This window comes from Ciconia boyciana, chromosome 21 (genome assembly GCF_034638445.1).
Source record: "Ciconia boyciana chromosome 21, ASM3463844v1, whole genome shotgun sequence".
Taxonomy (NCBI): Eukaryota; Metazoa; Chordata; class Aves; order Ciconiiformes; family Ciconiidae; genus Ciconia; species Ciconia boyciana.
The window spans coordinates 8,532,698-8,543,922 of NC_132954.1; the positions used below are offsets into that span (position 1 = coordinate 8,532,698).

The 11,225-nt window shown below is 42.4% G+C and overlaps 2 protein-coding genes across 2 annotated transcripts; both read right to left on the bottom strand.

Annotated features, from left to right (window-relative positions):
* Nucleotides 1-259: 259 nt before the first annotated feature.
* Nucleotides 260-6,052, bottom strand: MYCBP (MYC binding protein). The gene is made up of 5 exons (XM_072885476.1): nucleotides 5,970-6,052; nucleotides 5,660-5,732; nucleotides 3,831-3,879; nucleotides 2,958-3,087; nucleotides 260-596 (listed from the first exon to the last, which is right to left on the bottom strand). Exons 1-5 carry the CDS (start codon nucleotides 5,982-5,984, stop codon nucleotides 552-554), a joined length of 312 nt encoding a protein of 103 aa, XP_072741577.1. The 5' UTR covers nucleotides 5,985-6,052; the 3' UTR covers nucleotides 260-551.
* A 2,893-nt stretch (nucleotides 6,053-8,945) lies between these two features.
* GJA9 (gap junction protein alpha 9) lies at nucleotides 8,946-10,505 on the bottom strand. Its single transcript, XM_072885474.1, has one exon. The coding sequence runs from the start codon at nucleotides 10,503-10,505 to the stop codon at nucleotides 8,946-8,948; it is 1,560 nt and encodes a 519-aa protein (XP_072741575.1).
* Between the last annotated feature and the right edge of the window lie 720 nt (nucleotides 10,506-11,225).

Here is an 11,225-nt window from a genome sequence, read left to right on the forward strand (position 1 = left end):
TGTAAGTTCATTAGGTACTGCATCTCCAACATTGTGCTATGTCCATCACTTAACTATACTCACTCCTTTAGTGCCCCTCTGAGTAGACAGTTACCCCATCAGCTTCAGTAGAAACCCAACCTCAGTGCCAAGTACTAACTTAGAACATACCTTGGAGATCCTGCTTTAGTTTACAGTTGGACCATCTGTATCATGTCACCCCCTCCAGTTAAAAGAAAACCAAGAGAGAGAGATCAAGCAGCTTAACAGGACCATTGACCACAATGCAAAATTTACACAAATTTGGCAGGCACAGTTATCTACAAGTTAATCATAACTATCACCTTTTCTGACAGAAAACAAGAAAGTTGGCCAGTATGCTCAAACTCATCATTTGCTGCTGCAGCTGCACAAAAATAGCTGTACACTCATGATTCTGCATTTTTTTTTTTCTTTCTTTAAGATGATGAGGTAACAAAGTAGACATGCAGAGTTCACACACGCACACAAAGAAGGACTGCAGTTCTCAGGAAGCCCTTTATTGCATCAAGGCATTAAAGGAGAAACTACTGTTATTCACCATGCTTCTCGTCTTGAGGTGGTTCATACTGAGCCAGCTGTGGATTTAAAGAGAGGAATTTAGTTAGCTGCAACATTTCAGAGACACTTTCTACATTAAGAAATGTAGGAAAACGTTTGGTCTGGAAGTGTTCCATTTACTTTGTGCATTTTAATCCATCACTGATATTTATGCAAGTCCATTTTCAAGTCAGGCAACAAAGTAACCCTTCCCTCAAAACATCATTTGTCACATTGTATAATCATGCAGCTATAACAAGGGGGCTTTTTAAAAGCACTTTCAAGCCTGTAGGTCTTGCCTTTAATTCTTCCCTGTTTCTTGTTCTAGGTCTCATTAAGTACTTTTCATCTCAAATAGTAGCGGATAATGATCAGTGCCTTAAAAGCTTTGATTGCACTGAAATATGATTACATGGAACAATCATTCTCATAGCAACAGTACCCAAACTAACATTTCCTGAAATCATTCCAGCTTTCATTATGCTTTCTGGAGAGTATGGCCTAGGCAACTATGCAGTAAAGTATGACCTTTACTTATAAAGTTATTTCCAAAGAAACATATGAAGATGTTTACTTGACCTCAGTTACATTAAAGATAAGCTCAAGCTTCAAAAACAGTTCAAGCATTAGGACTGAGTCTCTGAAATATGCCAGTCCAGTTTCCTCAATTAAGATTCTTCCCCTCTCCTGCAAATTGCAGAGCAGGTTAAAAATAAACCGAGTACATAAAAAAAATTAAAATACACATACGTTTCTCACAGCAACACTAAATTACAGCAATCACTATGCCACTAACAAGAACCACTAAAATCGCATTTTGTCACAGAAGATGGCCAGTACACAATCCAAAGCCAGTTTTCTTTTCCACAAAGGGCCTAACTATTGACTTCCTGCCCCCCTCCGCCCCACCCAAATACCTGATGTTCTGACCCATAAATGTAAAGAAAAGATCTTCACAGACGAATGCAACAGAAGAACATCACCTATTTGGATATGATTCAAGTTACCAATAAATGCACTGTTAAAGGCATGTATTTTATACTAGAGGACTCCTAAAAAAAAAAAAAAACAAAGCTAAACAGTAGTGTCCTCCCTGCATTCTGTCCGTGTGAACTTCTACAGTATGTCAGAATGACGGGCAGAAGATGGTAGGGGAAAGAAAGGGAAAAACCAAAAACATTAATACTGGGAAACACGTAAACTAAGAGTTATCATTTGAAGGCTGAAGAAGATGAAAGCACAAATAAACCCATGATTATGGAAAGGCTTACTTTCCTGGAACAATTTTTGACTTCTTTTAAAGATTTCTTTAAACAAAGACCCAGGTTACTCTGCTTTCATGTGTCTACTTACTATCGGTTGCATTTTTAAGTCGGCTACACCGAGTGAACTGCTGGTCTATTGCTACTCCCCCTAAAATTCTGCTCTTTGCCATATTTCCTAGTAAGAAATAACAAATGTAGCTGTAAGGACTCACAGTGGGTAACAGAGACCGAGGAGAATTACTAGGACAGCAAGAGGGCACTCCAGATGAGAAATACAAAGGGGTAATGCCAAAGAATCCCTTCTCCCAGAACTAAGGTGGAGTGGTTGTCTCCCAGTAAAAAAACCCCATAGGGATATTCACATATAACAACAGCCATCCTCTTCCAACACATGTGTTGAAACCTGTAGTGGCACATAAGCTCCTAGCTTATTAAGGTTTTCAAAGGTTTCCTTCTTCAGCATTGTTAGGTTTACAGTCAGTGCCCTCTCGTAAGGGGAAGTTGTTCACATCTCAGAGCTGTTTCAGCCAGCCTGTAGACCCATTAAAGAATGGCTCTGCCTTAGCTGGCACTTCAGATTCACTGCTGTTGCAGATAGAGGAATACCAGTGTCTTTTTAGCTGAAAAGTGCAAATTACTGTCCCACATGGATACGAGTGACTCCACTGGTAACCTCCTGCCACATGCAAGTCTGTGCCAGGTCACACAAACTAATGTAATATTCCTCCTTCAGTCTGCCCTTTGAAAGCCTTTATAATAGATACGTTAGCTTTTTTCTTTTTCAAAACTCTTGCGGAAGCGTGAGCTACATATCAGACAACTTCAACACATCCAGACAGGACTGAATGAAGACATGGGATTAGCCTTGATAACATGTACTTTCACTAAATAAATAAATAAAATCCCTAGTTTAGCAATACTATTCCATGTTATAGACTATAAGAAGTATCCCATCAAATAAACCACACAAACTTTACTACAATGAATTCTATCAGCATTCCTCAGCCACAAGGCTAAACAATGCAACATTTATCAGTTACTCTAATGGAAGAAAGTTAGCTGTATTCTAAGCATTAAAGTATTCTTCTTGGTGTGTAATAACGAACTACTGAGGAACACTAAGTAGACTTTTACCTTGGTTTTCAGTTTTTTATTTTCTTCCAACACAGCTTCGTATTTTTCTTTCATCTCTGCCACTTCCAAGCGAAGTGCCTCTATTTCTGGATTCTCAGGAGCTGAAGCTCCCAGATGATGCTTCAGAAAGCTGGTATTTAGATGTTAAGTATTTCTTCTGTTAGATAGCATAACCGCATTTTAGTTTTAACACTTACAATGAAGTTAGTGCTGCAAATACACATGACCGAAATTGCATTAAACCACTTAAGATTACAATAGTGCTTTTCATCCTACAGGATGAAGTTACAAAAATAAGAAAGCTTTTCAAGTTCATTGGTATATTCCTTAAAAAAAAAAAGAAAGAAAAAAGAAAGCAAGACATCAGTACACACAGGACAAATCCTCATGTTTTGCTATACCCTCCTCTTCTTTTCCTCTCTTAAATGAAGAAGTTTTGAAGAGTTAAAAGGAATAACCAAAAACCAGAAGCAATAGCCAAAAAGGGAGGCTGCTTTAAAACAGCAAGAAACAAAGACATTAATTTCCCCCCCTTTCTTGTATTATTAAAAAAAAGGAAGCATGAAGAAGCCAACTTCAGAAGCCACAGATACTGTAAGTACTCAAATCTAATGCTGCAGGTCTACGACATTCTGTAATGGCCTATAAATTAACTTCATAATTGCTGGCATACTGATATGCACATCCTTGCATCCTGTCAGACTTTCTGTTAGCTTGTAAGAATGCAATCAGTAGCTAAAACGCATCCATAAAAGCCATGTTCTCAATGTAAGTCTTCTAAATGAGCCTCTCCAGTTCACCTACGAGTCAGAAGCAGTAGTGCTGTTTTGTGTGAAATCTGTATGAACAATTCACAGAAGAGAAAAAGGATACTCCAGTGCACTATTTGGTTTCTCTGGCTCTTCATACAAGGCTACCAACACTGCAAATAGAAAATATTCAACAATTGCAAGAAGTTCATGCAACTCTAAGTTTTTAAAACATGTACCAACAGTCAGGAGGCATACCAGTTGCATGCCACATTTATAGCACATTTTTCTGTTTAACAAGATTTTCACCTATATACTTCGACGTAAAAAATAGGTCTGCTGTACAGAAGGGAACAGAGCATCCCACCTAAAGAGAGCTAGACAGAAGTTTTGTTGATCCCCTAACCACAGTCTTTGGCCATTTTAGCATGGAACACAAAACAGCCTGGACAATTTTTACATATTCCACATACAACCCTAGTATTGGCTTTCATCAGCAAAACTGAAATTCTAGCTATTTTGAGACTCTCCCTTCATAAACCATTACTTCCACTTGAGCTACATCTTTGAACTGGAGGATGACATCAGCACTTCCATAGCTTTTGGCATAAAAGCAAACCTCCATCAAACACCTACAGTTACAAAACTAGGTGGCTACCGTCAGAGTAGGTGACGCTGATAATCCTTACGGATGGGGGCTCTAGCGGCCAACAGAGTGCCAGAGAGGTCAGGCACAAGCAGCAGTATCCCGACAGCTTAAATAAAACTAGCCATACGCATACCAAATCCGTATCTGGAGAACTCAGTCACACGAGCACTCAGAAAGTTCCCAAACATAACCACTCCCCCCTCCCCGCAGGGGCACACACACAGCTAGAGAAGATGTCTGCTTTCATAAATACTTAGATGCCCTTCTCCCAGTTTCAGATGTCCAAACTGCACAGCCAAACTGGTTTTAAGCGAAGCACCTAAGTTAAAAACAAAATTAGGATGCCACGCTACACGGAAGACTTGCTTCGCCATCCCATAGGATGCTTAATATTGCAATAGAAAGAAATCAAATCGTACCCACACACCAGGCCAAGAGTCTTAGCACGGCACCTATTTGCTTGACATCCTAGATCTGTTGCTCCCTCTTTAAACAGCATATTTTTCAAGCAGGAATATTAACAGATTTTCTCCACATACTGTGGGAAGGCTCTCAAAAAGACTTCAGAAGGATCTGAAAGATGCTAAGCCATACAGAAAGCCAAAGCATGCATTAAGTTCAGCATCACCATTTTCCCCATTCTGATATAGATAGTCACTCTCAGAAAACTTACAGGTTCATTAGTTTTAGAAGCACCAAGCTCTACTCAAGAAAGGGTCTTTACATAGAGTGGTTTTAAGAGCACATTTGCTATTATTTTGTCTCGAGCATTTACTTTCTCTGGAGACCTCTGGCAGAATAGCAGTCCCCAAGAAATTCAGCTGTTTCCAAAACCAAGAGGAAAAGCACTTTGGCCGAGTAAGAGGGGTCTCCAACACACCACGTAAGGGGAAAGGAACCACCTTCCTGTTCCTTACGTGCCTCTACCATTCCTGTTCCACACACCTCTCTAACGATCGACCCACACGCAATGAACATGCGAACTGCCAGAGAGGAGTTAACGCACTGCGGTTCACAGGCCACGTTTCCAAAGAGGTCCTCTGCCCCGCCCCAGCGCGCACTACCTCGCCGCCCAGCTCGGACTCCATTTCGACTGCCGCACCAAGCCTTCCGGGCGAGTTCTGCTGCCGGCCGCCACACAGGCTGAGGAGAGCGAGCGACCGGCTCGCCGGGGCGAGGCGAGGAGCCAGCGGAGAGCGCCGAGGTAGCCCGAGTGCCGGCCACACCGCAGCCGTGCCAGGGCGGCAGGCGCGCCGCGGGAGCGGTACGCCCCTCGGGCGGCACGACGCAGGCCGGAGACTTACCCTTGGTGAGCGTGTCCAGCACCCCCGACTTCTCCAGGTACCGGCGGAACTGCTCCCGCTTGGAGTCCGCGGCCTGAGGGAGGACGCCCACACGGTCAGATCAGCGGCGACAGCGGCGACAGCGGCGACAGCGCCGTCCCCCCCCCCCCCGCTACAGAGGCGGCTCGTTGGACCAGGCCGGCACCCCTCTCTGCCGCGGAGGCGGCACAAAAGGCCAAGCCGGTGCCAGTCCGCGGCCTGCCCCTCCGCGCAGACGCCACAGTAAGCCGCACCAACCCCGCGCCGCCGCCGCCGGCTCGCTCCCTCCTACCTTGTAATGCGCCATCTAAGCCTCACCGCGCTTGCCCCCAGCCTCGCGCCTGCGCCCTACTCTTTTACGGCGCGAGGGCTTCCCAGCGGTTACCATAACGACGGTACAGCAGCAACGCCCTCGGCCTCGGCCTCGGCCTCGCCCTGCGGGGGCGGGCGGCTGCCGCGGCCGCAGCCGCATTTCGCTGCCCTCGTTCTCTGGAAGGGGTCCTCGCGGCCCCTCTCCTCGCCCGAAGGAATACCGAGGCCGGCGCTGCGCCCCCTTCCCCTAGCAGCCGTGGCTGTTGGCCCGCTCTGCTCTGCTCTGCCCTGCCCTGCCCTCTTCGCCGGCTACGGAAGTGCGTTTGGGACCCAGCGGCTCCGGGGCTCACCTCTGCCGGCCAGCGCCCTGCCGCCGGCTGGCTGGGGGGCGCCGCGACGGGCGGCCCCTGGGGCGCCCCGGTGAGAGGGCGCGCCGCCGCAGCAGGAGTCATCCGGCCCACCGGTCGTGAGCGGGGCCGTACGAGCAACGTCTGGCATTCCCCGTGCTTCCGAGCGGTGAAGTACCGCTGCGCCGGGTACCGCGGCTGTCGGTCAGATCAGTTAACCGTCGTGCTCGTGGCTTGAGTTAGTAACTGGAACTGACTGAAATACCACAGGAGGAGAAAGTTGCAGCCAAACTGCAGGTGCAGAGCTGCCTACCCAAGGGGCTCCGAAGAGTCATACGCGGTGAAATCTTCGCATTGAAAAGAAAGTCTTTTGCCTTAGCCTATTTTGAAAAACGGAAGTGGTTCTACTGGTTTATTTTTGTGAAACGCTGTGGTATCTACTGACTGATAAAATCCGTTTATTATAAAAATAAAGAAAGGAATCAACGGAATAATCTTGCACCTGCGATGTTAGGGTCTGTTCACGCTTTTTCTGCGTGCTCTTCTGCAACGTCTTCAGTTTTCACTGGAATTAAGTTACACTTTTCTGTTGGCTAGGTGCTGTGACGAACTAGAATGTTTGACCCATGTCCATATAAAAAAGTTAATAAAAATCCTCTGTCAGCAGCAGAAAACCAAATTATTTTGTATCTTGTCTTGAATCAACAGAAATGCAAATGTCATATCCCGTATGTGAGCATCTAAATGCTAGTTTTCTGTTATTTAGACAGTGGGAGCGGAGATTATTAAATACTAGGCTTTTTATTACAGAGACATTAAATGCAAAACATGCATTAGCACAGTTATCGCACACAGAAACTTACGCATCAAGAAATGCAAGAATTAATGCCACAGTAGCAGTATTAACTCAACTAAATCATGCTACACATTTATACACATTCCTGTATATTACACAGTGGTAGATTTTTCAGTGTAAGCAGAATTACGTAGGGCTGTATTTATGTATACACACAGAGCGATACTAGAGGTGAGAAGAATAGCTGCTGGAGAGAAACCTACAGTGAATAGTTTTGATAGTATTAATGCATATTTCTTTTGTGGACAGGGCCAAATTAATGCTAATGCTGCTGCAAGCAAAAGAGCTTCTTTTTTTCCCGTTGTTGTACAGCCTTCAGCCAATCTGAAACGTGGCTGGCTCGTAAGCGCAATGATCATGCACATTAAGAATTTAATGATGCCATAACATCATGACGCTGCATCTCACAGATTATTTTTTCAGTACACGTAGAGTAAGTCTAGTAAAAAATACATGCATATACACTAATGCATCCCAGATGTGACCACCTCGCCCAGTATTTACAGCCTGTCAGTGCTGTGCAACTCAAGTAAATGTGTTTCATTCCTAGAAGTCTCGATTACAAATCTAACAGTATTTTGTTAATTTTTCCCTCCTTTGTTATTTCAAGATGTTTCATGGAACTTGCCTTATGCTATATGGACTGGAGCAGCAAGTGGATGAATGTCTTTTATTTGTTTTATTACCCCCATAAAAACCATAAATGGAAATGCTCCTTCTAAACAATTATAAGCATTCTTTGATTTAAAAGTTTGACAGAACTGGGAGGACAGATGGACCCCGTAGCATACAGAAAAGGAGTAGTATTACAGTTTGATAAACCTTTTATACATTTTTTGACATTGTAACTGAAAGTAGGAAGGTACTACCATTTTTTCTTTTTTCTTTTTCTTTTTTTTGTTTACTATAATAAGCCTTCTGGTTTGTGAAATCCAAAATTTCTGATTAATAAATGTCAGTAGCTTGTTTTCTGATTAAAAAAAATAATGGCTAGCTTATTAGTGCTATGCAAAATCTCAAAATTAAAGCTCACAACTCGTTTGTAATTCACAATGTTTTAAAAATGTGATAGTGTATTTAACGGTAATAGTATACCATAAGAGATTCACTCTGATTTTTCTGCTGAGGAAGTCAGTGGTGGTACATTGAAAAAAAAGTGTACCGTGGAGTCAAAGAATTAGTGATACATGTATCAAATGTTTTGTTCTTTTTGTATTTAACACAGTTCAAACAGCGGAATATGTTTTACATTCTGCTTTTAGACAGTTATCAAATGTCTGTTTAAATTCTCAGAGAGATTAAACAGAAACATATTTACCAATACTTAACTTCTTCTGAGAGCACCAGTGCCATCTTTAGCCTAATTTCATTTAGTGGTCTTCATAAAATATATTGTTAGACTGCAAATTTTGTCTTCTACTTTTATTCAGTTTAAATAGTATCAGCTGTGATTTTATGCCTGACTTTTCCTAATATGTGGATTTATACAATGTATGCTTTCCTTTTTAGCTGGAAGGGTACTGTGGAAGTTTATACGCTGAGGTCTAAGCCACCTTTGCATTACAAAGGAAGTAAAGAGATTGTTTAAAAGTTACTTAGCTAATATTCAAAGGGCTACACAACTTGTCTATCTATGTGAAACAGCTTGTTGAAGATGAACGATTTAGCTACTCATATACATAGGTCTTGCTTATGTCACAATGTTCAGTAATTATCCCAGCATTGACTAGTGCAATTCACGGGTTAACTCACGCTATATTTGAAGATCAGTGGGGGCACGCCTGCTGCTGGCATTACTTGACAGCGACAGTCGCTTAGACAGAGAGACAGGCTTAGGACTATTGCAGTTTCTACTTTGTTTAGACTCTGAGCTCACCTCCCCTGTAGAGTCAGGAGTGTCTGGTCGGCTAGAATTTTTTACGTCGGCATTGTAAGGAGGTTGGGCTTTGTTTGCACTGAAACTGCTTTGTCTTCTGTTGCTGTTCTTTGGAAGAGAATTTGTTGAAGCTCCTGCACTCTCAACCATTGCCAAGCAGTAGTTCCAAGATGAACCGATTCCATGTTGTCTTCTGAAACCGGTAATAGGAAAAGTTGTATCAGGTTGCAGTGAAGTTTGAGATGGCATTTCAGCAAAGCTTCTCAAGCACGTGCTCGAAGCTATATCTGCATTCTGAGTACCAAAAAGGAAATGTTTCTTTTCAGCTTCTTTTTGAGCATCACATACTTCGGTCCCAAGGTCGCCAAGCAAACCTTCATTATTATTTGTGCTAGTATTTTGAGTCTGATTGTCTAAAGCATTTGTAGCTGGCCTCTTCTTTGGCGATTTATTTTCCTGATTGCGATGGGTGTAATTGCTGCTGCTTTCTGTATGGTGATTTTGCACAGACTGAAACATGGGAGGAGAATTTAGAACTGGGTAGACAGCAGCGTCAGTTTGCTTTTCCGTTAAAAAGGTATAACTGCTAAGTGCAGAAGGAAGAGTTTTTTGAGGGGTGGTGGATATTCCCAAAGAAGAGTGTGGTACCACAGAGTATTTCTTAGATTTGTTTACGTAGAAATTGTCAGGGTCGTCCTTATTCTGCCCGCAGAGTCCCATTTTAATTTTTCGGAATCCTAGGTGGATAATTTCTAGGATATTTAAAAGCAATGATACAGTCGCTATAGATTGCATGAATAATATGAACACTGTCTTTTCTGTTGGTCTAGATACAAAACAGTCAACTGTGTTTGGACATGGATCTCTCTGACATTTATAAAGGGGATCTAGATGAAAGCCATAAAGAAGATACTGCCCAATCATAAAACCAACTTCCACTGCAGATCTTGTGAAAATATGTATCACGTAAGTGCAGAGCAAAGAGCCCCTCAGGGGTGCTTTGTTTAGCTTTCTTTGATCCAATTGGCGGAGTTCTCTCTCTAGCCTTTTCCGATTTTCAGTCATTTCTAATTCAGTGCTTTCGAGTTCCACTCTTACCTGAGCTTTCTTTTTTTGTCTCTCTTTTTCCAAGGCTCTTAGTCTGTATAAGGCATGACCCATATACACCAAGGAAGGCGAAGACACAAATATAACTTGCAAGACCCAGTATCTTATGAGAGAGATGGGAAAGGCCTCATCATAGCACACATTTCTGCAACCAGGTTGCTCCGTATTGCATATAAATTCGGATTGTTCATCGTTCCAAACGTCCTCAGTTGCCACTCCGAGGACAAGCATTCGAAATATGAAGAGGATCGTTAGCCAAATCTTTCCAATAATAGTGGAATGAATGTGGACCTCCTCTAAAATGCCTCCAAGGAAATTCCAGTCTCCCATGGTTATTCTGCCATCTTAACACTAAAATGTATGAGAGAAAAAAGTATTAAACATTGTAAAAGCCTCAGTCCTTCCTTAAGGCATTAAAAAAAAAAAAGGAAAAAATGGAAAAAAATGGACACTGGGAAAACCCATTGTATCTCACATTGTAACCATGGCAACATGACCCACCGCTCATTGATAATCTAGGTATTATTCTCTCTCATCTACAAGATGGAGAAGCGCATCATCCCCCTGTGTCTAATTTATCAGTAAAAGACATCCTGATAAGCACATCACTATGAGGTATTAAGCACCCTCAGTCTGCATCAAATCAGTGGAAACTAAGGTGCCTGACTTGTAGCAGGATTTTAAGAGCATTATGTGGTCCATTTGAACCATCATCTGATAGCAGTGTGAGAGCAAGTACATTTATATTTAGGACACTTATGAAAGTAGAGGAATATTTCCCGGTCCTCCTTTTTGGATGTTCTGAGCCCCACATTGCAGCTGAAGTTACGGTAATATCCAATTACTGTTTTGCAGCAAAAATTGGTTATACAAAGGAACTTGAGAGGGAATAAAACATCTTGCTAAAATTGCACTGTTAAATTAAAAAATATGTTTAAGCATATAATTTGGCACAGACAATTGCTTTTTGTTTGCGGATATCAACAATAAACAAATAAATAGAATCACCATAATCGGTCAAGTTTCCTCTAATGATACCTGCATTTGAAA

Coding starts and splice junctions, on each gene's coding strand:
- MYCBP (XM_072885476.1), bottom strand. Junction 3,880..5,659: donor GCTGGACACGCTCACCAAGG/GTAAGTCTCCGG, acceptor TTCTATTTGCAG/TGTTGGTAGCCTTGTATGAA. Junction 597..2,957: donor ATAAAAAACTGAAAACCAAG/GTAAAAGTCTAC, acceptor TTAAATCCACAG/CTGGCTCAGTATGAACCACC.
- GJA9 (XM_072885474.1), bottom strand. CDS start 10,505: ATGGGAGACTGGAATTTCCTTGGAGGCATTTTAGAGGAGGTCCACATT.